The 27,657-nt window shown below is 42.3% G+C and overlaps 1 protein-coding gene across 2 annotated transcripts in view; it reads right to left on the bottom strand.

Moving 5' to 3' along the window:
• Window positions 1-27,345, bottom strand: part of cyth1b (cytohesin 1b) — a 52,893-nt gene extending 25,548 nt beyond the window's left edge. Inside the window, exon 1 of one of the 2 annotated variants that reach the window (XM_028988494.1) lies at window positions 27,130-27,345. In XM_028988494.1, coding sequence (XP_028844327.1) covers window positions 27,130-27,148 — 19 coding nt within the window. In that variant the 5' untranslated portion in view covers window positions 27,149-27,345. Of the gene's footprint in view, window positions 1-12,985; window positions 13,049-27,129 lie in introns of those variants that run through there. The other variant, XM_028988491.1, reaches the window with a different exon arrangement.
• Window positions 27,346-27,657: the final 312 nt, after the last annotated feature.

The raw sequence follows: 27,657 nt of genomic DNA, 5'->3' as shown, positions 1-27,657 counted from the left end.
GTATTGCTTTCACTGTTACCACAGAAATCCACAGGGCATCAATACCAAGTCACGTCTGCGCCGACCATCTCTACATGCAATAGTGTCCCGGCTCTTTTATGTACCAGCCAAAATAATCCTTGTGGTCCCCACTACTGAAGTAGCATTTCCACTTATTGCAATCAAAGGGAGTCCAAGGGAATTTTCCTTTCTGTCTCTCTTTAAAATGTCCCCTGACAATACTATTTTTTTTTGCATGTTTGGAAGGCAGTAGAGATCATGTTTTAGGGGAGGGGGTGGGAAATTCTCCATGTGGAAAAAGCATGACAAAGGGATGGTAACCTTTCTCCTTATGACGACATAATGGGACAAATTCCAGATCCGACCGTCTGAGCTGCCGCTCTCTGAATGGTGAAGCAGAACGACCAAAGCTCACTTTACATTTACATTTACATTTACAGCCCTTATCCAGAGCGACTTACAAGCAGTAGTTACAGGGACAGTCTCCCTGGAGCAATTTAGGGTTAAGTGTCTTGCTCAGGGACACTATGGTAGTAAGTGGGATTCGAACCCGGGTCTTCTGGTTCATAGGCGAGTGTGTTACCCACTAGGCTACTACCACTTTACACCTATGGCCATTTCTAGCCACTGCAGGATCAAGCTAGGGGAATAAGTATTAATTTTCAGTTAAATTTTCATGATAGGGTTTTGATAGGGTTTAAAATGTGGGCCATTAAATGGTCTAACTGAGATGTCATTGCCGAAATTAGATGTTTTATTGTGGGTGTGGGTGATAATAGCCTAGTGGGTAACACACTCAAACCAAAAGACTCAAACTCCACTCACTACCATTGTGTCCCTGAGCAAGACACTTAACGCTGAGTGTCTCCAGAGGGACTGTCCCTATAACTACTGATTGCTTTGGACAAGGGCATCTGATAAATGTAAATGTAGTGCATGAATTCATACATAAATATAAAGTTGGTACAGATGTATTTTCTTGGTATTAGGCGGATCTGCCCATTTTTGCTTCTCACAGACACTAACACATTAAAATGTTCTTTTTATGCACAATCATGCTACTGGCCTGATTTAGAATGACCTAGTTAGTTCCAAATATGTATGTTATGAATAAAACATGGGTTTATGACATTTCCATATGATTGCATTCTGGTTTTATACATTTTTTTCCACACTTGAGGTTGTGCAACTAGATTAATACATTAAAATACATCAAATGACTATTCTCACACAGGCATTGCACTAAAACTGTTACATTTTTTTCAGCGGCTGAATATAAAAGATTCAGCAGAGGTGTTAGGAGAGGTGAGCCGTAGAACTTCGGTGGTCTAAGTGTGTGATTTGCTCAGCACTCTAGTCCGTTGTCTCTGTTGAGAGGGGTTTAATTATTGACTGGGCCCTTCATTACAGCACATTCATTATAAATGAGGCCATATGAAGTTTCACTGGGCTTCTGTCTGTTTAGACACACTAGAAGAGCAGAGGGAAGAAACTACGGTTCAGATTTGTTCTGATGAGTAAGGAGGTTTGTGAGTTAGTAAGTTTAATAAGTTGTTTTTTTCAGTGCTCAGCACATTCTTGTTTTGTGTGTGCGTGTGCATGTCTGCTTCACACACAGCCCCCTAAGGCGCCTTTGGGTGAATGACATTGGGATTAATTGATTATTTGGTTTGAGTGCAGTCAATACAATATAAATTCTGTTGGATTCTGTATGGAGGATGCCACATCAACATTTTAATATAATTAATATGGCCTGTGAGCTCTTTTACATTTACATTTATGACATTTGGCAGACGCCCTTATCCAGAGCGACTTACAACGTGCTTTCAAGTTACCATCGATGAAGAGATCAATTCCTTTTATTCAAAATATAGTACAGTACATGCACTGATATAATTTAAACAATCTTTGACATTTACACACATTTTGGTGCATTGTTTCTGTTGCTATACGAACTATGTTTTCATTCAATTTGAATGCACATTTTGACTTTCAGTGCATTCATGCCTGTGTGTTTGTGCATGTTAATAAGTATGTTCGTGTATTCATCTGTGTGTGTTTGTGGGAATAAAATGAAAGATAAATGTATGGCAGACTGCATGGCACTAGCTCTCTGTTTGAGAGCTAATATAGTGTGTGTTAACATGCAAAAAAACACATGTATGCCAACTGGAATACAGTCCTCATGCTGCTAATTGGCAATGATTGATGGTTGTAGGTGCTGAAATTGATGGTTGTAGGTGTCCTGATGGGCTACTATTTGGGTTTGAATCTGAGGTGTCTGAAGTGAAGATATCACAGCAGCTGCGTCATTCAAGCTCGGCTCAACAGAACAGTCTTTATAAATGCATTAGCCCTGGGTATTTGCTGTGGTCTTGCTTTGGCGGCTTCTGCATATTATATATTGTGACAGACGTGTGAATTCAACTCATTCACACTTACAGAAAGAATAATTTTCTCACTCAGGGACAGCATCATCCTCACAGGCCACATTATAATGACTCCAATACTGCCACCAATTAGTTTCAAGCCCCTTAAGACCTGGAACGCGGTAAATAAATGTCCACAGAACACCAGTCCAAATAATGCAACCTTGACCTGAACAGTCAGCTAACAGTCAGACCTATCTGCCAGCTTTTCCAGTGTCATCACGTTATTTACTTAAGCATCTGTGAGTGTCTATAAAGTAGCTATACAAATAATATATAATATTATTATTTTAACAGGTATGCTAAACTATCTTTCTTTACAATATTGGGTCTGATTTCTGTGGTCTTCCCCCTAGTAGATATCTCTAGTATCATGTATAGTCACGCATAGTGTTGCAGCTGTGCATGCATCAGTAACTGAAAATATATTCCAGGCCTAAAACTTGCCAAATGTAATGCAAATTAATCAATTCTTGTGTATGCCAGGATGTCTGCTCTTGTCTTCAGCATACAGTATAAACCCTGTCATATCATGTGTTGTATCATGCTGAGCCACATAATGGAAAACAAGCTTATTAGCTTGCGTCATTGGCAAATCATTATTATCAGAAATGAAAGCATGCTAAAGTCAAGAGAATCTAAACCGAGACCAAGACATTGCCAAGTACAGAGGTAGGGCTGCACAATTTGGGGAAAAAAGACATATTGTAATTATTGAGATCAATATTGCGATATGCGATTGTGATATGATAAAGGGCACTTTCTTGTATATCAATGAAAACTCGCATACAATTTACTAATGTGAAGTGTTTAATTTCAAAGTGAAACATACAAACTACTTATAACAACTTGAAATGCCCAGTGCTTTCAAAATACAATATTCTACAAATTAAATAATCACAAAAAACTCTTTACATTACTGTCGAACGACAAACCCTGGTAAGGCTAAACAACTGTTTTGATTATATTTGGCCCTTATAAAATCCTGTATTATAGTTCTTACGTTTAACCAAAACATTGTTTGGAGGCTGACTTTAACACAGGGATGCATAGCTTTGCTAGCTTAGCTAAGGTTAAGATTTGTAAACTGAGGTGAATTTCTTTAGGAAACCTTCAAAGTTTGAGAAAAGTTAACTAAACAGCTAAGAACAGTCTAAATAGTTAATGCCTACGTTCAGCCAAAACATTGTTTGGAGGCTGACTTGAACACAGGAATGCATAGCTTTGCTAGCTTAGCTAAGGTTAAGACTTATAAAACGGGATTTTATAATGGCCAAATATATTCAAAACAATTGTCCAGCCTTACCTATGAAATGTAATCCCCCAGGATCTGGTTTGGAGCGTACAGCGGTTTGTACAGCCCCAAGCAGCACAAGAGTGAGGCATTTTTATGCACTTCTCTTCATAGACATGTATATGCTTCACGTCACAGCAGAGCCTATCGCAATATGGCGGCTACATTGACGTACGATGCAGCTCCTCATGCGGTGTCTACCCACATGTCTCCGAATCAAAAGTCATGTGACCAAACACGTCACATTCTGAAGTGAGACTTCAGTCAGCTCGCAAACTTTGAGAGAATGAGTGATATGTTGCCAATTCAATCCATGTACTAATAATTTAAATCACAGTTTTTTGCATTCATGTAATCGCACAGACTGACATCGCGATTACGATTGCGATTAGATTAATCGTGCAGCACTAGATGAGACCAAGACCAGGGCTGGTGGAGACCAAGATTAAGACAAAGACCAAAAACAGAACAGACATCACATTACTCAACTGTAGAGAAAAAAGCCATTGCTGTAAACTGTCTTTACTCATTAAAATTCAAATTCAATGATATTTTCCATATGCCTCTCAGATCTGTTCCAATCTCCCATATCTGTCATAGTTACGAGGCCTGATGGAAAATAATATTCTCAGCAATCCTCTCCTATAACCATTTTATCAGAAGGGAAAGAAATGTTCAGAGAGACAGAAAGATGTTCATATTAAATATCTTATACCAGGGATAGAGAACTCGGGTAAGATATGAATATGACTATTTAATGATCCCTTAAATTGAATTGATTACAATGGACATTTGGCAAATGATCACTGACACTCTTTCTTCTAGCAAATTAGTCACATTAACATTAGTAAGACAATGTTGTTTCACTGTTCTACAGTTACAAACTTAACCAAGGGTAGTGTATGGAGGCCCTAACGTACCATAAACTGGAAACAAAATAGGCGCTTAAGTTTTTTAAAATGATTAACTCTAAATTAATATACATGTCTAAAAGCTTAAGATAAACACTTCATGATGGAGAGGACTCAAGTTTCAAGTTTTATTTTCATTTCACAACATCCAATTATTGCACGGGATTCTAATCAGCTGGACTCATACTGAAAGATAACAGGCTCAGCCAACGGAAAGACTACACAGACTGAGATCGCGTGATTGACTTCATCCAGGAACAATTACAAGGTCCTGGAAAAATGCATGTTTATACATGGATGTGCAGAGAAATTTTACATAACTGTCCTAAATTTGTAAAGCCCACAGGGTAATAATTATTTTTTGCATTTCATGGTACTGAAGGGGCTCCATAGTAGTGAACTAGATACTTGCAAAAAACTAAATATCTACCCCTGAATGCAGGACAGTACTATGCATGCATACACAACATTCTTTGTTTTGAGTTTTATGAGTTTTCCTTATATTTTGAAGACAAGAAATGCACAGTTAGTCAACGATCTTGCAGTTAGTTATCTTATCTTCATGATGCTTTCTCTTCATATGCAGGGCAATAGAAAAGATGCATCTGACTGGTTGAATTTGAATTGAGATGTATAATAAATAATGATTTTTCACCATCCCATCGCAACCAATATGTCCAAATCCAAGACAAAACCAAGACCAAATAGCATCAAGACCATGACAAGACCAAGATAAAACAGAACTAGAATGCTAGAGATTACTCATGTTTTCCGTAATTAGGCCGAGGATATTTGGTTATTCCCAATATCAGAGCCTGCTGTTTCTTTTTTGTAAAATGCACTGAACAAGGCCATGGTCTTGCATTAATTGCCCCCGTTTCTTATCTGTTTCATTTAAATACAACCTATTTCTGCCCCAGATAACAGAATTCAATTGTATTTTCTGCTGGGTCCTCGTCTGCCTCACCCTGATCCACAGAAATACACACAAATGCTAAGGCTTTTAACATGAATATAACGTACTTCTCTCAAACCAGGGTAAAGATGAAGTAAAATAAAGGACCGGCAGAGAAACAGAGCAAAGTGTTCAAGAATAGAGCCGATTCAATTACTGTATTCAGGGAAAAAAAGAAAAGGCTCCGGTGCTAATAACCCACTTATACTCATCCCACGATGTTTTACTGTGGTCTTTTATTCCTAAGCAAGAATCGCCTTAATTGCTTTTGAGAGTGTGTCTGTGTGTGTTTTTAAGGCCTTTTAATATTCACACAAACTGAGCTATTCCTGTCGCAACTGTTGCTATCGTTCTTAACAGCTCAAAGTATCATCATTATTTCAGCTGTTGCCTTCTCATCAAAAGATAGACAAACCCCTGATGACCCAGCAGGCACTGATGGACTGATGGTGTTCCTATAGTGCCCTCTGGTGTGACGTACTCAAATAGAAAAAAAAGCACTGGGACAGGGTGGAGGATCTAGTGTTCCTCTAGTCCTAAGGAACCTTAATACCCTAACCATAATCTAAATTACTGTACCAGTAGCCCACCAGAGGTCAGTCCACTGAAGCTAAGCAGGTCTGGGCCTGGCCAGTACTTGGATGGGAGACCTCCTTAGTATGTTTACGTGGTGACAGAAAAATAATCGTAAAAATCTTCTTGTTCTACATATTATTCACTGAGAGTCAAGGTGGATGCTGCAGGTGGATGTGAGGAGATTCAAGGCGGGTCATGAGAAAGAAGAGATGACAGAGAGGGGAGGGTGGACTAAAGAGGTAGATTAAAAGAGAGGAGAGTTCAAAGAAAGAGGAAAGAGGAATCGCTGTACAAAGACCTCATTACTTCATGAAAAAGTGCAAAGTAGCCGGGGCAGCAAGGGCGGGGCCACAGCAGTTTGGACACTGGAGGCTCATGATTGGTGCTGGGAACCGGAGCAAAGCAAAACAATTAGAGGCTGCTGGAAAACCGTGGGCCTGCACTGGGCTACTGGGACAGATGTTATTGGGTTTTGTGTTGCCCTAAATTTCCCTGTTGCCTTTAAAACCAACGTGTGTGTGTTCATTAAAGGCCAGATGTAAGTCATTGCTCAGCACAAGCACAAATACTCACACACACACACATATTGCAGTGAAATTAAAAGAAACCATGTGATGAGAATGGATGGTTAGATGGAGCGTGATTTCTCCTTCAGATGAGAGTGACTGAGTCAGAGGACCCTCCTGCTGTTAAAGGACACTTCTGTGTGCGTGTGTGTGTGTCCGCTCTCATCCTTTGGGTTGTGGCACAGATGATTGGAGATGAGCTCAGAGGACCCAAAAGAGCGTCCAGTCATTCCACACCTCCACACTCTCTCCAACTCTATTTTTTGCATCCTCCCATCTGTACGTGTCTATTGTACTTGAGAAATGAGGAACGTATTACCCACGATCCCTGTCTTTGTAATCATTCCTGAAGTTCACATAGAAGTGACATACGGAATAGCAGGAGAGGTACAGATCCAGAACTGTAAACAGGTTTTTGACATCACCGCGTAATTACTGCACTCATCTTCGCTAAAAAAAAAGTGGAGGAGTGTAAAATTCACACAGGTCCAAGAACAGCTGCTGAAGGACAGGGGTACGGGTCCGAATCCAAGTAAACAAATGTAACGATTCCAGGCAGGAACATGTCATTAGTGACTAATTACTTTCCCAACAAACAAGTTACGTAACTTTATTATAATTTGAGATGAATCAAATGGTCTGAGGTGCCATGATGGGAAAGTCTTGTTGGGGGTGGATGACCACTGTATTCCTGTATCTGTTTTAGCATTAAAGGACAGTCTGATTGGTCTGTGGCAACCTTTTTGGGAGTCTCCAGTCTCTTCTTTTCTCCATCATGGGCCCTTCCCTGGTGGGGTTTCTCCCCGTTTCTCTCCTTCCCTGCTTCTTCCAGGTCCAGGTTCCCTCTCTGGAGCTTGGCTCCCTGATTTTCTCTCTTTCTCTTTATCCTTTTCTTCAATATTTTTTTTCTGTAACATTTGTATTATTTTTACAAACAATATTTACATGTAACTGCAACAGTAATCAACATGTGTTAATAAATTTGAAACTGTTCATTTCACTTCTATTGTTCCATGCTTCTATATGCCCAGGTAACACATATTTTTGCCACTTCTTTTATTTCTCCAGGATTTCCTTTATATTCTCTTGTATTTGAGTGCAACAGTTTTTGACCATTTAACTGGACCTACATTTACATTTACAGCATTTATCAGACGACCTTATCCAGAGTGACTTACAATCAGTAGTTACAGGTACAGTCCCCCCCTGGAGCAACTTAGGGTTAAGCGTCTCACTCAGGAAAACAATAGTAGTAAGCGGGATTTTAAACCTAATTAGTGGTGCTGTGAGATCCAAATTTAATATGTTGTATTCATTTCATGAGCTTGATAGATTCATACAATATATTCATGAAGTCACCAGGAATAGCAAAGAAAGCAGTCTTGCATGCCTCCCAGAGTTCATCAATATTATTTGGTTTCGTATTCCAGGCTTCCTCTATCATTCTACCACACACATACTCAATGATGTCTGGTAACTGGGCTGGCCAATCCTGGAGCATCTTGATCTTCTTCGCCTTTAGGAACTTTGATGTGGAGATGGAAGTATGTGATGGAGGACCATCCTGCTGCAGACTTTGGCCTCTTTTATGGTTGGGAATATAAAAGGTAGCTAAGATTTCTTGGTATTTCAGACTATTGATGTTGCCTTCCACCCTGCAGAAATCTCGCACTCCCCCATACTGGATGTAACACCAGACCATGATTTTTCCTCCACCAAACTTCACTGTTTTCTGGGTGAATCTTGGATCCATGCGGGCTCCAGTAGGTCTCCTGCAATATTTGCAGCAACTGTGGTGTAAAAAACTGAAGAAAAATCCATCTTCTGCCACTTTTCCAGCGTCCATGCCAAGGCTCAGGGTGAATCTTAGGCATGTTTGCAGAGGTCTAGTTGCAGAGGTCTAGTGTACTGGGCTTCTTTTTATACACACCTGAGACCTAATTGATCCATTATTAGTCACAGATGAAGCTCATATGACAAGGCATTACATTTACATTTACAGCATTTATCAGACGCCCTTATCCAGAGCGACTTACAATCAGGGACAGTCCCCCTGGAGCAACTTATGGTTGAGTGTCTTGCTCAGGGACACAATGGTAGTGGGATTTGAACCTGGGTCTTCTGGTTTGTAGACGAGTGTGTTATCCACTGGGCTACTACCACCCCTGGCAACAACACTTATGTCTTTGCAAAAATTGACTCGATGGGATTTGAATATTAGAATACTAGTTTTAGTTTTGCAATGAACAATAGTTTTGTTTTGCACTGAAACATTATTACAAAACCTGTTGGGAATAAAATTAGATATTTCTTGAAACAAAATCTTGATAAGAAATATATTTTAGCAGCACTTGAGGTCAATTTGTACAAAAAAAAATAAAAAATTTTGTCAGGGACTGTAGTGTGTTACCCACTAGGCTACTACTACCTGGCTCCGTTCCTTAATTACGTTTCGAGCTGCTATAACAATCCAAGTAATCACCAGCATGAACACTCCAACTAATCGACCCGCAAACTAACCAAGCGTTGAAGCAATCAGCAGAGTGATGGTTTAATTGAGCAGCGGGCTGAGTAAATTACTGTAACACCAGCGTAAAATGGCTGAAGCATGACAGATGTGGCTCCCGGATGCTGGGTACTCAAGAGAACACATGACAGATCAGTGAAAAGGTGTCTATACTGGAAAGAGTTTGACCTGAGAACATAGACACAAGTTCTGAGGAATGTTGTGTTGAATGTTGTTAATGGTTTCTTTTGAAAAAAAAAAATTGGCCCGTCCTATTTTTTCACTGTAACACCATACGTGTCTTCAGAGAGACGCTTATGTTTCCAGGGAAAATCAGAAGACACCAAAAGAACCCGTTGATGGTGGGGCATCCTCAAAATGCAGCTTCCATCCGAAGGACTTCCTTGAGACATACCCTGTAAATAGGGTGTCTATGTGCATGTAGGTTTGCATGTAAGCACAAGAGTTAGGAAAATCATGGAACTCTGGCAATCAATATAAAGGAAGGATGCCGGATACGGAGAGTGGTCCAATCAATCTTGTGATCAGGCAGGCAGCCACTAGGGCAGGAATGTGACTTTACGATGCTTTTGCCACAAAACATAAAGTCACCCTTACATACAAGGCAAAGTTCGACACAGGGACTACACATGCAATCAAAAATAAAACCAACTGACTAAACAACTAAGGACTAAACAAAATGGAGAAATTAAAATAAAATGATGACGCCAACACACAAACATATGGGTACTCCCCCCATGGTGCCTCAAGAACATAGGGGGGGCAGCAAACAGGTGAGGTCAACCAGGACAATGTCCAGCAACCAACATTCCTCTGTGGACAAAAAGAAAAGGGACAGGGAAATAGGGAGGCACGCATCCACGAGCGTCCGCACCGCCACCAGCGTCGTGGAGGTTGTGCGATCCCGACAGGAAATACGGAGAGGGAAGGGAACTGGTGCTGTCATCGGGCGGGGCATGGCGAGGACAAATTTATACTACTCATGACAGAGGAACACAGAGGATTTCAAACATCCCAGCCCAATGTCTGGATCGTGACCGTATGTCTTAATAAATGTAGGATTAAAAACCACACAATCATAAAGCTATTTACTTGTTTTGAGTAATTATAAAATGCTGCATGTTACACATGTTTATGTGGCACCAATCCGAGTAATTATGCTTAGGCACCACAAATGTCATGATGTCTGACATTTTGGATGGTCAGACATCACTAGGGGTGGTTGTAGCCTAGTGGGTATCACACTTGCCCATAAACCAAAAGACTACAGAGTCACAGGTTCAAATCCCACTTACTACCATTGTGTCCCTGAGCAAGACACTTAACCCTAAATTACTCCAGGGGGGGACTGTCCCTGTACCTACTGATTGTAAGTCGCTCTGGATAAGAGCGTCTGATAAATGCCATAAATGTAAATGACTGATGTAAGCCCTGATCGTGGACCAAGGCCCGAGGTCTGCATTTTCATCCACACCTGTACTCTGCAGCTCTTTGCTTTTGCTCTTTCACACAAACCGTAGCCTGATTTAAAAAACGAGTGGGTGAAAATTAATTTCGCCTCCTCAGCAAACCAGCAGGAAATTACCGCCAGGTAAGGTGGTCACATCTTTCTTCTGTGCTTTTGCAGAGCTGACCCTCCCCTACTCTCATCTCCGGGGTTCTTCCCACTCCGAGAGCCTCATCTCTCCTCGCTGTGCGTTCGCCTGTGGAGCCCAGAGTGCAGAATCACACCTGCTGCAGGGCACCGTCATTACGCCGCACTCAGAACACTCCACAGCTGTGTGAGGGTGTGTGTGTGTGTCAGGTCGTGCTCTTCTCTCTGTGTGTGCCAAAATGAGAGTGTGTGTCTGAATGCGTGTTGCATTAAGGTGTTTGTGTGTGTGCACAATGCAGTATCTCCCTATAGATGAAAGGTTGGGTGAAGGAACAGTGGTCAGAAGGTGGTGCATCTTTCCACAAGTGAATGGTGTAATCAGGGCTTGTTACTCACTTCGTCTTAATCAGCTCACTTCAGCCTAATCATCATGAAATGAGACATGCGTCAGTGCCGAGGAGACCTGTTATTTACAGTTATTTGTTGAAGTAAATTATGCAAGTGCGTAATCGATAGCCGTCAAAGTGTCCGTAATTCACTTTAACACAGACTTTCATGATCCGGTAGGGGTCTGGAGTTCGGACCGGAGTTTCATGTGTTATGGCTGCCCACTGCTCACTATGGGTGATGGTTAACAGCAGAGGACACATTTCGTTGTGTCACCGTGTGCTGTGCTGCAGTGTTTCAAAATGACAATCACTTCACTTTCAGAAGCATGAAGTGATAATGTCACCTTAGGAAGGAATAACCTGTATGACAGCCTGTGTAATGTTTACTATTCAACACATTGTGATATTATGTTACTGTTATCATGGTATTGTGCATTAGCAGTCTCTGGGTTTCTTTTTCTGATGATTTTTATCAAAACCGAAGACTCAAAACTATGCAATAACACAGGTGGAGTGGAGGTTATGTATTAACAAAATGTATTCAAGTATTATTTGTTTTTAGTTATGTTTAATATTTTTGCTGATTTTTTCCTGTGAAGGCAGCATTTCACACTCTCTCAGACACATTCAGTGGGATGGTTTGCCAACAACGGGGACGTTTCTTATGTACAAATTAAGGATTATTTTCATATCATCAGCTGCTTTTTTTAAAAACAAACAGTACTTTATAACTAATAGCATATAGGGCCAGCGGTGGCCCCTTAGTCAGAAGGTTGCTGGTTCGAATCCCGATCCGCAAGGTGCCACTGAGCAGAGCACTGTCCCCACACACTGCTCAAGGGTGATGGGTTAAAAGAAGAGGACTCATTTTGCTGTGTCACCGTGTGCTGTGCTGTGTATCACAATGACAATCACTTCTTAACCTTTTTCATTTTCATATCAATAGATAAAAAATACAGTCCGTCAATGCATGCAATGGCATGCTAATGTCAACATTAACTTAAACGCTGTTACGCCTGCCAAAAATGCAAACAGTAAAAACGTTTTTCCAACATTGAAACATATTTTGTGGTTGTGAACTATACTTTCATTGGAAAACTAGATTTCATATAATATGCATTCATGTGTAATGCTTTAATTAAATATTTATTATCATTTATCCTTTTGATTGTTAATGTATTATTGAAAAGTATGCTTGTGTGTTTGTTGTTCATGACACTACTGACTGCAGGTGTCATGAAAAATAATGTCAAGGTCTTTACCCTACAACATTAGTAACTTTGACCACAGCAACACGCACAATGAGCACAGCAACACACAAAAAAAAAAACCTAAGTACGTCACCAAGGCAACAACAAGCTGCTGTAAGATTTTTGAAAATCAACTTTTGTTCCATTTCTCTCGCTATCTCTCTCCATCACACAAACGCTTAAAACCAAACACAGAATTCATGACCTCTGATGGAGACAATGCTGGGGAAAAGCTCTCTTACCCACACACACACACACAAAAAAAACCACTCGCACCTACAGCACATGACATGCTTTCACGTAACATACGACCAACAGCATCAAAAAAAATTCAATGCGTCAACACTCAAACAAACTCTCCTTTAAAGGTTGCACACACACACCCACAGTCGCTAAACCTTTAAATGTCAGGTTACACAGACAGACACTGTAAACAGTGGAGTGTGTGTGTGTGTGTGTGTGTGTTTGGAAGCATAGAGCAGCAGCAGACCCACCTGGAGGAGAAGCAGGACGAAGACCTGGACACAGGAACGCCTGGAAACTGGAGGCGCACAACTCACTGACCGTCCCCATACTGTGTGTGTGTCACCGATGATCTTTGTTTTTTTTATTATAAAACTCTGTGTGTGGATTAAAAGCTGAGTGTGTGTGTATGATGCTCTCATCAGGTCTGAATGAAGAAATCCTGTCTCCTCGCCTCGTTTTTTCTGTTCTTGTCTCCGTGTTTATTCACCCCCGCGTCCTGGAAGGGGGTGAGTCCAGAGCTGCGTTCGCCTCGGCGTCCAACTCGGTTCTGATCTGACCGGAGCGTCAACAAACACAACGCTGCTGCTGCTGCTGCTGATCACTCTGCTCTCTCTCTCTCTCTCTCTCTTTCAGTCGTCCTCTCTCACTTTCACTCTCTTCATTCCTCTCTAATTCAAATGCAGATCAAAGCTCTACTGGCAAGGCTGACCTGAAGTAGTGCTGCTCGCAACAATAAACAGACATGACAGAATGAAGGAACAAGAGGACAGCAGACAGAAATGTCACCTCATACCACATTTCATTCACTCAGACAAAAGGTCAGAGCTTAGGACGATCTTTTCAAAGCAGTTTCAAATAAGAGCATGTGAGCTCCATCACCTCCTCCCCAGGAACCATAACTGAGAATAACCTAGAACTACTAAAAAAAAAATAAAAAATCCTCAAGCTAATTACGTTCAAACGTGGATCTTTCTTTCTCACATTATTTGTAATTAGGTGTAATGAGTACTTTAAAGGGTGACAAGTACCCGCTGGTTGTGACTTCAGGTCTCTCTGGTATATTTGTTAGGGATGTCAATCGATTGCAAGAAAAATCCAAATCAACTGCAAATGATTAGAATGAACTAAAAATGATTAAACATAAGGACTAACTGTGGTTCCAGCACCAGCCAATCCAATCCATTTGTGCAATTTTCCTGAGCGTATTGAAACAATTACCAGTTTGAAACAATGAACAATGGTGCACTTTGATGTATAGTGTGAGAGTACTGTAAATAAAACACAAGTTAATGGAAGCACAGAGCAGCAATTAACACATTCATTTTGACAGCCATAAAACCTGTGTATCTTTGGGTCCTTTTATTTTCTGTATTCTCATGCTGCCTCTGTGCCTCTTCTTTCACTCACTCATGGGATATTATTGGCTGCTATGAGTGTGTGTGTATGTGTGTGGGTGTGTTTATGTGCTCATGATCACACATACACATACGCTAACACCTCCCCTTCCCTCGATACTCAGGACTAATCCCAGTTTAGCCACAGTGTCGGAGCATCCCCCGTCCCAGTAACAAGAGGGTGTATTTATAAAAGTCTCTGCTACAAAACACTCGTGCAGATTATATCACTTAGTCATAACCTCCATCCTCTACGCCACACGAAGACGCTCACTCCAACTACAGCTCCATATTATTGGCCATTATTTAAAATTCCCATAATGACTGCCTGCAGCTAATTCATTCATATTTATAGCTCGTGCTGACTGCTGAGTGTGTGTGTGTCTGTGTAGCCTTGAGGACATACACAGCCTTGTGACCCTCCATATGTTCGCAGCTCTTAGTCTCCCAGTAACATTTCTAGGCTACGCAAGACGATTCCTACCCTCATGGAGCTGCATCAGACAGAATTATTTAAATAACCGATGCACACTTATTACCAAACTGCTCAAAAACACACATTCTTTGAACACAAACACAAAGGGAAATTTGAGAGCAAATGTTTGTTGCTTGGAAAGCTGTAAAAATTAAAATGAAGAATGAAAGAATGAAGGAGAAGAAGGAAAATATTGTTTTGATACCAATATTGTTTGATACCATTGATACCAGTCTGTCTATGGTCCTGGAATTTCTCCCTTTATGTCATCATGAGGGGAAAGGTTACCTCCCATTTCTCATTTTCCAGAGAATTTCCCACCGCTCCCCTAAAACATTATCTTTACCGAACATGCGAAGCGTGATTGAAAAATGAGCACAAATAAATTTTTTAGCTCCATTTGTCCAACATTTCCGCGAATGCCCCCTCAACTTCTATTGGCCACTCTCCTCCTTGTCCCACCTCTCTGCTTCTCATTAACATTTAAAGCTACAGATGCCGAAATGAAGCGTCCTGGGGAAATCTTACTGTGTGACTGGATAAAAGTGGCTGTAATTCTGCACCAAGGCTGAATTTTGGAAAGAGACTTCAGATATAGTATTATGGGATGACTAAGACCTATATAAAAGCAAAAAAAAAGTCACATTTAAGGATGTTTAGGGATTTTTGGCATATTAGCATGCTAATTCTAATGTCAACATCAGTCGTGGGGTGGGGTTAAAGACAAGAATTCCCATGATAAATTGACAGCAGGAAGTGAAAGGGTACAAACTCATTGGAAAGAAACACCCTCCACTTTCCCGGCCCATCCTGTCCGACCCCTCATTTATCAGTTCCTGGCCAGCCCGCGCCCATCCTGACTGTTGGAACACACACCATTCCCACACAGGGCTACCCTCCCCGGATTATCAGCGGCCCTCCTTCACTGTCCTTCACTCGGCCTGTTGTCCCTCTGCTGTTGACACAGCTCTGCACCATTCTGAATCCACAAGGACACCACACTCACTGGCCTCTTCACTGGTAGTACATCTTGTTCTAATCTACAGTCCATGCAAAACACACACACACACACACACACACACACACACTACTGCACATCTGATGCCATGGCTCAGTACATCAGGAACGAAAATGCTCAACTTCTTCAAGGTTTCTCAACATGTCACATCAAAGCTTGAGGGTGGGTGTGTCTGCCATGCAGGGAGCACAGGATCAAGTTGAGGTTTTTACGCTTGCATCTTGCTCAGCAAATTCTTTTTTTTTTTAAATCCTGCAAGCAATGCAAAGTGATGGACCCACAATATTGAAAAACAGTCTGTAACGTTTCTAATGGTTTGTGGTTTGCCTAAAGGTCAGAAAACGAAGCACAACCCAGTGGGGCAAAGTTGGAGTGGACGTAGCTGCTTTGAAAAATTGCAGTGATCTTGGTTGGTGGTCTCATACATTCCTCATGGCCCAGCTGATGAAACCGAGACACTGAAGGAACCTGCAAAATGTGTTCCCCGTTGCTTGGCAACAAAATGAGTGCAAATCTTAATATTGTTACTTTTTTTTTTTATTATTTATGAGAACTGTGATGAGAAACACTCTCTAGAGATCTCCCACACGGCCGGCTGTAGCCAGAATCAAAACACGCAAAACAAGACCTACCCCACGCAGGCACGTGTGCACGTGTAACACACTCACACACACTGACCACTGAATTTTCTTTTAATGAACCTTATATCTTATAGTGCTATCCAGGCAAACGCTGCTGTTTTTACATAATTTCAGTTTTTGTTGTCTTTTGGGGGACATCTGTTCTCTTCTAACATACATAACACATTGTCATGATCCGGACCGGCAGGGGTTGACTCCGGATCCGGGATCCGGACCGGAGTTTCATGTTCGTCTCGTGTAATGTTCCCTGATCGTGTTCACCTGGTCTCTATTTATATAATTGTATAAAGCTATCCTGTTCGTGTCTGTTCACCGTCGGGTCATTGTGCGTGTTAATGTTCCCCTGTCTTGTGAAGTCTGTATTAAACCCCTGTCCTGTGATCGTGCGAATGCGTCCTCCTTCACCGCCATGTCCAGCCCACCCGTGACACACATATACATACTTATATATATAGAGAGAGACACACACACCCCAATTAAAGCATACCTAGTGGGTATGGAAGCGGACCCGTAATCAGAAGTTTGTGGGTTCGAATCCCGAGCCTCCGAGGTGCCTGTCATGGCTGCCCACTGCTCACCAAGGTGATGAGTTAAAAGCAGAGGACACATTTCATTGTTTGCACTGTGTGCTGTGGTTCACAAAGACAGTCACTTCACTTTCATTTACAGATGTCCTAAGTGTACACAGCTTGCATTCTCATTTAGATGAGATTTGATTTTGGCATTCCACCCTCCAGCCTATGTTATAATAATAAAGCTTTCCTCTCCCGTGCCCCCATTTACTTACAACAAATGTCTGGAACAATAACACTTCAAAAGCAGAAGAACAAACGCAAATTGCCTGACGGAGCACGTAATCGTCCAGGCCCTAAACGCAGCTTCAGAGCTTCTGTCAATCACTGCAGCCTCAACTCTCCTCCATCAGCAACTCTCATCTTTTCCGAGGCTGCATACTGCTGAAGGCGGCGAATATTTTGCAAATGTAGTTCTGCTGAGGATTGTTAAAGGTACAGCTCCATCACTAAAACAGAGATAAATTAAACGTTGCGCAATAATATGGCCATTTTTTAAACAGGAGCATAAGCATATGTAATCATACTGTTAACAAGAATTTTCACAGCATACAGCCTGATGCCATTCATCCAATCCATTTCTATTGATGCACTTGTCCCATAAGGAATACAGAGTCTACTAATGCGTCTCCATGTTTTTCCATATTTAATTCCAAAAGGTAAACCTTCACCCTCAACACCCGAGCAGAGTATTGACTGTATAAATGAAGATATTTTTTCAGATTTTGGATGGTTTTGTCAGCCATAATGAAAAAATTAAACAACAATTGAGTTTTATGTCTACTAAATATAGACAATAACTTTTATTTAGATACGGTAGAATAATGGGGTGGCTTTCTAGCCATTTCATCTACAGCACGTCTGATTATGACCTTGTGTGAGGCACATATGATTCATGCGAGAGGGTGTTGTATGAGGGACGCATGACACATTTCTGCATGTCCTGCCAGCTTCAGGAGCCAAGGCTTGAGCAGATCAGTGAGATTCTGACTGTCATTCAATCATGTCACAGCTCGCAGAGTCAACCCCCATCTGACATGATGCCTGTAACAGGCGCGGATCTGATAATGCCTAGAAGATAAGCAGCAATACTTTCACAAACTTATGGATGGTTCTGCATGGATATCAACAACATGATATGAGATTCCGATGATGGAGGAAGGTGAGAATCAGATGTTATCTTCTTCCCAAAACCCATTAAAATCACAAAAAAACAGATACAAGTTCACTTTTACATACATCCGCTGATGTAATTTTCACATTGCAGAATTTTAATTAGTTGTTGGAACTGGCATATCTTCAGTTAAACACATTATATTTCAACAAAACAAATCAGATGGGGTGGGGTGGGTTATGGACAACCACAGCAGACAATATTGAGCAACCTTGACCTTTGACCTCCAAATTCTATATTCACATTTACAGAATTTATCAGACGCTCTAATCCAGAGCGCTTTACAATCGGTAGTTACAGGGACAGTCCCCCTGGAGCAACTTAGGGTTAAGTGTCTTGCTCAGGGACACAATGGTAGTAATCGGGATTTGAACCTGGGTCTTCTGGTTCATAGGCGAGTGTGTTGCCCACTAGGCTACTACCACCCACGTCATCAAACATGTCATCTTCTATTGTGAAAGCTTGAGCAAAACTAAAAAACTCCCTAACGGCACTGAGACACAAAACATACACTGCTGTTCCAGAGTAGTTGCTTCATCTGTGACTGTTGACGTGTTTTAATACGCCATTACTGCGTGTCTTCAGACGCAGGTCTTTAGTTTGCAGATGACTTGTAGACACGTTCGCACAGGACATCACCAAACGGGGGGTTTATTACAAATAGCACGACACCCAGCAAGACACGACAAATAGGTCAAGGACCCTACAAAGAAATGGCACACAAGGCATACGTGCATTTTGAAACACACATTGTGTTGTGTGTGTGTGTGTGTGTGTGTGTACAGTACATGTGTATCGTGTAAGTGTGTGAGTGGGTGGTGTGAGTCATGCTGGGAGCTACCATGAGCCACTGGTGTCGTGCTGAATTCTTTTTTTAAACAGCAGGGCCTAGCCAGACAGAGGATGTGGGGAGAGGCAATAATTAGCCTCCTGGCAGAGGGGACTTTATGAAGACGCTCCTTTGTGTACATCAGTTGAGGTGAGGTGCAGGCCGAATCACATAAATGCATAAATTCATATGTCCATGAGGTCTTCATACAGTACGTCCATCTGTCTTCAAGCGACCTTCACTATTTGTGGTTAAAAAAAAAAACAGGACCTTCATGGATTCATCACACAGGAAACAGAATAGCTCACCACTGACTACGCAAATGTGAAAGTGAAATTGAAGTGATTGTCATTGTGAAACACATGGTGACTTAACGAAATGTGTCCTCTGCTTTTAACCTTCACCCTTGGTGAGCAGTGGGCAGCCATGACAGGCGCCCGGGGAGCAGTGTGTGGGGACGGTGCTTGGCTCAGTGGCACTTCAGTGGCACCTTGGCGGTTCAGGACCCGAAACGGCAACCTTCCGATTACGGGGCCGCTTCCTTACCAACTATGCCAGCCACAACCACTGACGAATGAGCCCTAAAATAACACCAAAGAGATCGGGTTCTTGGCTGGCCAAGGAGGCCAACAACATATTCTGTTCATCTTATATGCAGGCATGCAGTTAGAAACATAAGTCCAGATGCAATATGTAATATCGCCATAATGCACTGGGAGGGTAGTGTTTGTGACAGGGAGGCTTTAGCTGCTTAATTTATCTCTTTTCGTTGATGTCATGTCAAGCCTGTCATGCTTCCTGAAGATTTTCATTATTTTGATTGTAAAAATTCGATTTTGTTATAATCTAGAATACGACCAGATAGATGTATGAGCTGCTTTGTAGTGTTTTTTAGCACTGAATCACCTGGAATAACTAAAAAAAAGAAAAGTTGCCTGAGTGAAGTATAGAGAAAAGCAAAGTGATCTGCATTACATTTATTTGTACTTTATTTACTTTCAGGCATACAAACTAAAAGCATTAATAATTAATTGTGATTAATTTTTGAAAAATGTGTGATTTACAAATCAACAGCCCTAGTTTAAAGATGCCACACATTACCGCCGTGTTATGTACATGTAACTTCTTGAGGTCGAATAATGTCCTGACGTTGAGTAAAGTAGTGCCTCGAGTCCTGCAGGAGGCATCCGTCGACTACCTGATATACAGTACACAAATGGATGTGGGAGTGTACAGGGCCACCGGTTCCTGATGGGTCCAGACTCTCCCTGGCCCTGCTGATGCACCGGAGACCTGTAGATGTTTGCCCTGCCCTCTGCACGCCCATGTAAGGCAGCGATCGTGCTCCTGGATGCCACGGGGCCACTTGACACCACTAACCATCAAGCAGCAGCAGCAGACTGCGGGCACGATGCCAGCCAGACGTGGCACTGAGCCTAGTCTGAATTAGGGGAGGGGGTACCGAGCAGGAGGACACGATACCACTACACATGTTCATGGCCAAAATACAAATTTCCACCATCTAGTCATACATACAGACCTTCGTTGTGTCCGGCCCATTGAAACTACAGGAACGGGGGGAGGGGGGACACTGACACATGGAAACTATGACAAACGTGGAGCTCTAAAGGTTAAAAGTCAAGGACACATGCTCTTCCAAACACAATATATCAGGAACACCTAATGGGAGGGACACACTTTGAAGAAATTGAACTGAATTGATTTTGGTGGTCAAAGGGAAAAGTTACTGAAGCTTTTCAACAGTGTGGCGGATGGTTCTTTGTTCTTCCGGTTCTTCCCAAGGACATAAACTAGTTTCCTGGTGTTTACCTGGTTGGAGCAGTAGCACTGCGAACTCATCCACATCGGTCTGTCCATCATCACGCCGTATAAGCCCAGAGTCTCTGCCTGCACCAGGCAGAGACTCTAGCTCTAGCTCTGCGGATCACTGTCATTCTTCTCAGGCGCTAATCAGGTCACAGCTAAGTGTGTGAAGTGCAAAAACGTGCATTCAGCTGGTGATGGAGCCCAGAAGTGTCCTAAAAAGGGGACGCTCTCAGATCTCTTCCTTCAAATTCGCCCTTTGAAAAGAAATCTAATGACATGGGGCTTTTAAATATGTAATGCCCCTGCCTCTTCTAGGAAGAAAAGTCCAAGCAGAGTTTAACCACTGGATCTTTCTACTGTGTTTGTGTATGTTTGCAGAACTTCTTCCCTCCTGTAGGGGACATGAATGTGTACTTTTCTGTGCACTTTTCACCTGTTCGGGGGGAGCTGAAATTCGTTATGATGAATTTATTCATAAATACATGTCTTCTGGCAATAAAGGGCTATTTGTTTCCTTCAATTGCTCTTTATTGTTCTAATACCATAATAATTGACGTAAAATCACTTCAATGTTAAAAAAACATTCTCTGAAATTTATTGTAACACCCCCACCTGGTGGACAGTCATGGACAGTCATTTATTATTATCTCCACCAAATAAAACAATATCCTATGTTTAATGTTGCAACCTTTCATGTTCACTGTACCGTGAATAAACTGCAGAAAAAATATGACTCAAAATATCATTTGTTACCCTTTTATCAAAACTGTAACTAAAATTGCATCTTAGAACAAAAATAATTTTCAGTAAAGAAAATAAATAAAAGAAGTGCCTAAGTTTACCATGTGGGTAAAACATTTGATGAAAGTGAAGCGAAAGTGAAGTGATTGACATTGTGATTCACTGCAGCACAGCACACGGTGACACAGCGAAATGTGTCCTCTGCTTTTAACCACCACCCTTTTTGAGCAGTGGGCAGCCATGACAGGCGCCCGGGGAGCAGTGTGTGGGGACAGTACCTTGATCAAGGGGACCTCACTGGCAACTTGGTGGTTTGGAATTTGAACCCGCAACCTTATATGGGGTCATTACGGCTTCTCTCACCGCAACGTCCATGTTTCCCGCATTGTACAGTTGTGGTACAGTTCAGTGATGCTCACGTTAACTCTCGTTAAGTGAGAGCGTAGACGAACACAAGGCTGGAGATCATTCTGTCATGCTGATTGAGTTAGAATAGACTGGATGGTTTAAAAGGAGAGAGATGCTTGAAAACATTGTTCTTCATCTGTTAACCATGGTTACTTGCAAGGAAACACGTTTTATTCATCATTGCGTTGCATAAAAAGGGCTTTACCGGCAAAGATATTGCTGCTACTAAGATGCCACCTAAATCAATCATCTATCAGATCAAGGAGAGAAGTGTTGTGAAGAAGGATTCAGGGTGCCCAAGAAAGTCCAGCAAGCACCAGGAACATCTCCTAAATATTCAGCTGCGGGATCGGGGTGCCACCAGTGCAGAGCTTGCTCAGGAATGGTAGAAGGTAGGTGTGAGGGCATCTGCACACACGGTGAGGGCAGCAAAGAAGCCACTTCTCTCCAAGAAAAACATCAAAAAACATGTTTTATATTCTAGTTTCTTTGCTCTGATTACTGCTTTGAACACTCTTGGCATTCTCTTGATGAGCTTCAAGAGGTCGTCACCTGAAATGGTTCTCCAACAGTCTTGAAGGAGTTCCCAGAGGTGTTTAGCACTTGTTGGCCCCTTTTGCCTTCACTCTGCGGTCCAGCTCACCCCAAACCATCTGGACTGGGTTCAGGTCTGGTGACTGTGGAGGCCAGGTCTCCACTTTTTGTTAAGTACAGAACTCCACATGTGTTCATTCATAGTTTTGAGGCCTTCAGTTAGAATCTACCAACGTAAATGGTCATGAAAATAAAGAAAACACACTGAATGAGAAGGTGTGTCCAAACGTTTGGCCTGTTCTGTACATTACGTCTTTTCCCACAGCTGCATTTCTCCCCTGGTGCTGCATGCTACTAGGGCTGCAACAACGAATCGATTGAATCAATAAAAATCTATTACTAAAAGAGTTGACAACGAATTTCCTAATCGATTCGTTATGTCACGTTTGATTATTAAAAAAAAAAACTTTTGCAGCGCGGAGCAAAAAAAAAACAAGCGGAGGTACAGGACAGATACATGGCGGAGGCAGAGAAATCTGCGCGAAAATATGCAAAAGCGACATGGCATAGCACGGTAGCACCACGGCAATGATCCAGCACCTGAAACGCAAACATGTTGGAGTGTTTGAGGAGGAGGAAGGGAGTTCAGCAGCAGGGTAAGTCGCTACAGAATCCTACTTTTGTTCCGTTTTGAAGTGAGGAACGTAATGTCCCTGGTGCTGCGGAGGAGCACGCGGAGGTGAACTAGACGGGGACTTACAGCGCCACCTACAGGTGTGGACGGGGGTTGAAACAGCGTTCGGACTGTTCTCTGCGTGTCCGTGTGTACGACTCGCCTATTGTGTCCCTGAGCAAGACACTTAACCCCAAGTTGCTCCAGGGGGACTGTCCCTGTAACTACTGATTGTAAGTCGCTCTGGATAAGGGCGTCTGATAAATGCTGTAAATGTAAATGTAAATGTTTACCCGTCATCCAGCTTGACAGGCATGACAAGTTAGCGTTAGCGCGTTTATAACTGTAGTAAAGCAGGGCTGCTATAGTTACTTTGCATTAAAAGACTAAAGACATGTTTTTATTCACTAGCCTTTTTTGGACCATTCATTTTTCAATCTGTTGTCATCTATAGCTACACTGAAAAAAAGTTTTTCTTACCTAGTAATTTTGTCTCGTTTCCAGTCCAAATATCTAAAAAATCTTAAATCAAGATTACTAGACAAGAACAACGGCATGAGAACATTAAATGATGCTTAAAAACTTCTGTTTGAGATTATATCTCATTAAGATTAGTTTTCTTACCCCATTGGCAGATAATTTTGCTTGTTTTAAACAATCACTTAATTTTGAGATGTTTTATCAGAAAACAAGACATAATTTCTTATGCTATTTCATGTGTCTAGTAAATGTATCTTGATTTAAGATTTAAGATTTTTTAGAGATTTGGACTGAAATCAGTACAAAACTACTAAGTTAGAGAAGCATTTTTTGCAGTCTGCGAGTGTGTGTGTCAGTGTGAGTTTGCGAGTGTGTGCATCTGCAGTGTAGTGTAGAGAACAAGTTCTGACATTCAAACAAATCCTGTTAAATTTTCTGATTTGTATTGTTCTTTATTTTTTTATAAATTATTTATCGTTCTGGCAGCTCAGGTGGCACTTTATTTAAAAAAAAAGTCTATATTTGGCAAATGTAAAGCATGTGTATGTTTTTTGTGTTAGTCAATTCTTATTTTATTTTATTATTATTATAACAGCTCAAGGAGCAACATGTTTGTGCACTTTCTAAAGATTTTGGTTCTGTTTTTGAATAAAGGGTTGGAAATTAATGCTTTTCTTTTAAAATAATTGTTAGTTGCAGCCCTACATGCTACCCTTGTCTTTTTAGTATAAAAATATACATTTTACAGTTTATTGTATTGACAGCCAGTTTTTAATTTGCCACACAGTTCCATGCTTATTATGACTAATTTCTGATGGGCCTATAATTGACAGGAGAGTCCATAAACAGTAAAAGGCGGCACACACACACACACACACACACACACACAGACACTAAAAACTGCATTCTAAAACACATACAAATCTGGCATAAACAAAGACACAAACACAAAAAATAACTGTATTCTTGTTTTGTTTCCATGCCAACCAACTACAAGGACAGAGGTGGCTATGAATACACTAAATTAATGCCACGTGGACAGTCTATCAAACACACGCACTAACACTTTCTTACAAACAAATGCACACGTTTTACCCGCCATATCTAACACACACGGTTGCAGCTGCTGCATGTTTTCTGTGGCCGGAAGGAAGCAGGAATGTAGTTACCTGGTGGTAGACGTGTGTTTGTGGGTTTTAAGCCTGGTGCTGTGGTAACACCTCCAGGGCAAAACGTCTTTCATCTCTGAAAAGTTTTGTACCTAACAAATCATTTATTCAAACCTCATCCAATTAAAATGAGCGTTGAAAGCATCACACCATTGCATTATTGTAATATTTGTTGTTGTTTAAAAAGTGAAAAGTGAAATTGAAGTGATTGTCATTGTGATACACTGCAACACAGCACACGGTGTCACAATGAAATGTGTCCTCTACTTTTAACCATCACCCTTAGTGAGCAGTGGGCAGCCGTGACAGGAGCCCGGGGAGCAGTGTGTGGGGACGGTGCTTTGCTCAGTGGCACCTCAGTGGCACCTTGGCGGATCGGGATTGGAACCGGCAACCTTCTGATTACGGGGCCGCTTATTATTTTTCTTATTATTATCATAGTTTAGAGGATTTCTAGTGTTCTATGAATTTATATTCATGGGGGTTGTATCAGAAATAATGGCAATTCATCACAAAAGTGGATGCATGGATGCAGTATATCACAGCACTTTCCAGTATTAATACTCTGGTTGACAAAAAAGAGCTATTTGTGATTAAAATTCTCCTTTTTGAATGTAAAATCCTGCAATAGGCCGAGTACCATCATTATTGTGTATTTATATAGTAACAACTCAGAGGATTCTCTTTTATTCCCACCCCGACACGTTGGCGTCCCTGAGAAAACTGCTCCAGTTGGCCTGAACCTGTAATTCTGGACTGGAAATGGAGTGAACTCTCCTGCCCCCTACTGACCACCATCGGTTTCATTAAAGACATGCTGTATGCATGTCTGTCCTGTTTTACATTCTAAATTCATTTTTGCAATTAGATGGTTAAACTGTGGCCCTGATCAGCGGATGAAAGCAGGTGCCTGAACACAGAAAAGCAGGCAGGCAAAACCGACCACAGCCTGCAAACAAGAGCGTGCGTTTCAGGGGTGATCTGAGGACAGGAACACACACACACACACACACACACACCACACACACACCTCCCGATGTACATCTGCTTCCTGGATGCAGCTCTTTGACTCTGACACATGAAAAGAGAAGTCCTGACGAGACACCCACACACAGGTACAGAACATAATCAACCCCAGCTCAGTGTGTGTGTGTGTGTGTGTGTGTGTGTGTAATGTAAGACTCATCTTTAGGTGACAACTAAAGGAATTTGTCACCAGAGGCTGAACACACATAACTCATATTGTGAACATTGTAGAACCTGAATATTTATAGACCTGTAGGAAAGTGTGTGTGTGTGTGTGTGTGTGTGTGTGTGTGTCTGTCGGTCTGCAAGGACTCAGGAAAGAACACTCCCACAAAAACACACACACACATCGAGTTCACACACACATAGAATTTGTAACGCCAGCACCACTGCAGTTATTTTCATATTGCGTGTTGTGCAGCTCTCCCATTGGATGAATCATTTATTTACAAGCCCTTTTGTCGACGCTACTTCATCATGACCCAGCGCTGAATGTGTCAGACCGCCGTTCTACACAAACACACACACACACACACACACTCCTGGCCAAAACGCTCCACGCCATCTGTAGCGCAGGGAATACGGAACCGAATCCTGCCACACTTTTCCCACAGCCAGCACGGAACGACGGATATTTGCGGTTGGCCAGCGACGGCTCTAACACACTGGCAGGTTACATAAGTCGGCGTTGCATAATGGTGCATGATGGGAGGCTGTTTGCCCCTCAACCTGCCAGTGGCCGGAGTTCGCCTGCCTTACGGCCCCGTTTTGTGCCCTGTACTGGTCAGCGTTCGGCCTCCCCGAGCAGAACCGGCCAAAACGGAAGGAAATCGCACATGCTCTTCACACACACACACACACACACACACACACAGACAATCCAACGAGCTGCAATGACGTTCCAGCCCAGGATATCCTGCAGCACTGCTTGTTATTGTCTGTACAGCTAATTGGGGGGGAATACACATATTCTACCCTCACACACACACACACACACACACTTTAAAACACACAGCAGGCACTCCAGAGGGGGTAAATACGGTGTAAATGCGTTTCCAGGCCCCGGGACGCCGCTCCGGTGGCCCTGCACTCGGAATTCTGAGCGCCAGCCTGATCCCGGACAGACGGGAGGACCGGGGTGGATCACAGCAGCCAGGAATAGGCTGCTGGTGAATTATTCAGCATCGCCGGCTGATCCCGGCTTCACGTGCCACACCAGGCAGCGAGAAACTTCTTGCACATTTGCAGTTTTATCCGTGTTGTAATACAACGACAGTCTGCTGTTACAGCGTTATATACTGCAGCAATAATTGATAATAAGAATAAATGTTCATCCTGAATGAAGAGCCAGTCAGGACTGGGCAAGGCTGCAGCTGCCCGTCCGTCCGAAGACAGGAGCAATGGCAGGACATCCACACACCGTTCACTTACCGTAGTTGTCCTCCTCCATGCTGTCCGCCCGTCCGTCCGTCTTTCTGTCGGAATGCGAGTCCGCCTGCTTCACGTCTCCCCTCCCACGTAGATACGCACACACACACACACACACACTCACACACACTTTGTCTATTTCACTTGGGCGCGCGTGCACGCCACGCTTCTCAGCCTGTCCCCCCGCGCCGACTCTGCTTCCGTGACGCGACGTCCCCGAATCCGCCCCCCTGCCCGGGTGTGTGTGTGTGTGTGTGTGTGTGTGGGGGGGGGGGTAATTAAGTTCATAGGTGCGCGGCGACGTTTCCCTTTTTAAACACACTCACCTACGAACCAGAAGACCCAGGTTCAAACCCCGCTTACTACCATTGTGTCCCTGAGCAAGACACTTAACCCTAAATTACTCCGGGGGGGGGGGACTGTCCCTGTAACTACTGATCGTAAGTCGCTCTGGATACGGGCGTCTGATAAATGCCGTAAATGATGTAAATGAACGATGCTATTTGAAACTATGGCAGGAAAACAGGGGCC

This window comes from Denticeps clupeoides, chromosome 8, assembly GCF_900700375.1.
Source record: "Denticeps clupeoides chromosome 8, fDenClu1.1, whole genome shotgun sequence".
NCBI lineage: Eukaryota > Metazoa > Chordata > Actinopteri > Clupeiformes > Denticipitidae > Denticeps > Denticeps clupeoides.
The sequence above is the reverse complement of the archived record's forward strand: the minus strand, read 5'-3'. Positions and strand labels throughout refer to the sequence as shown.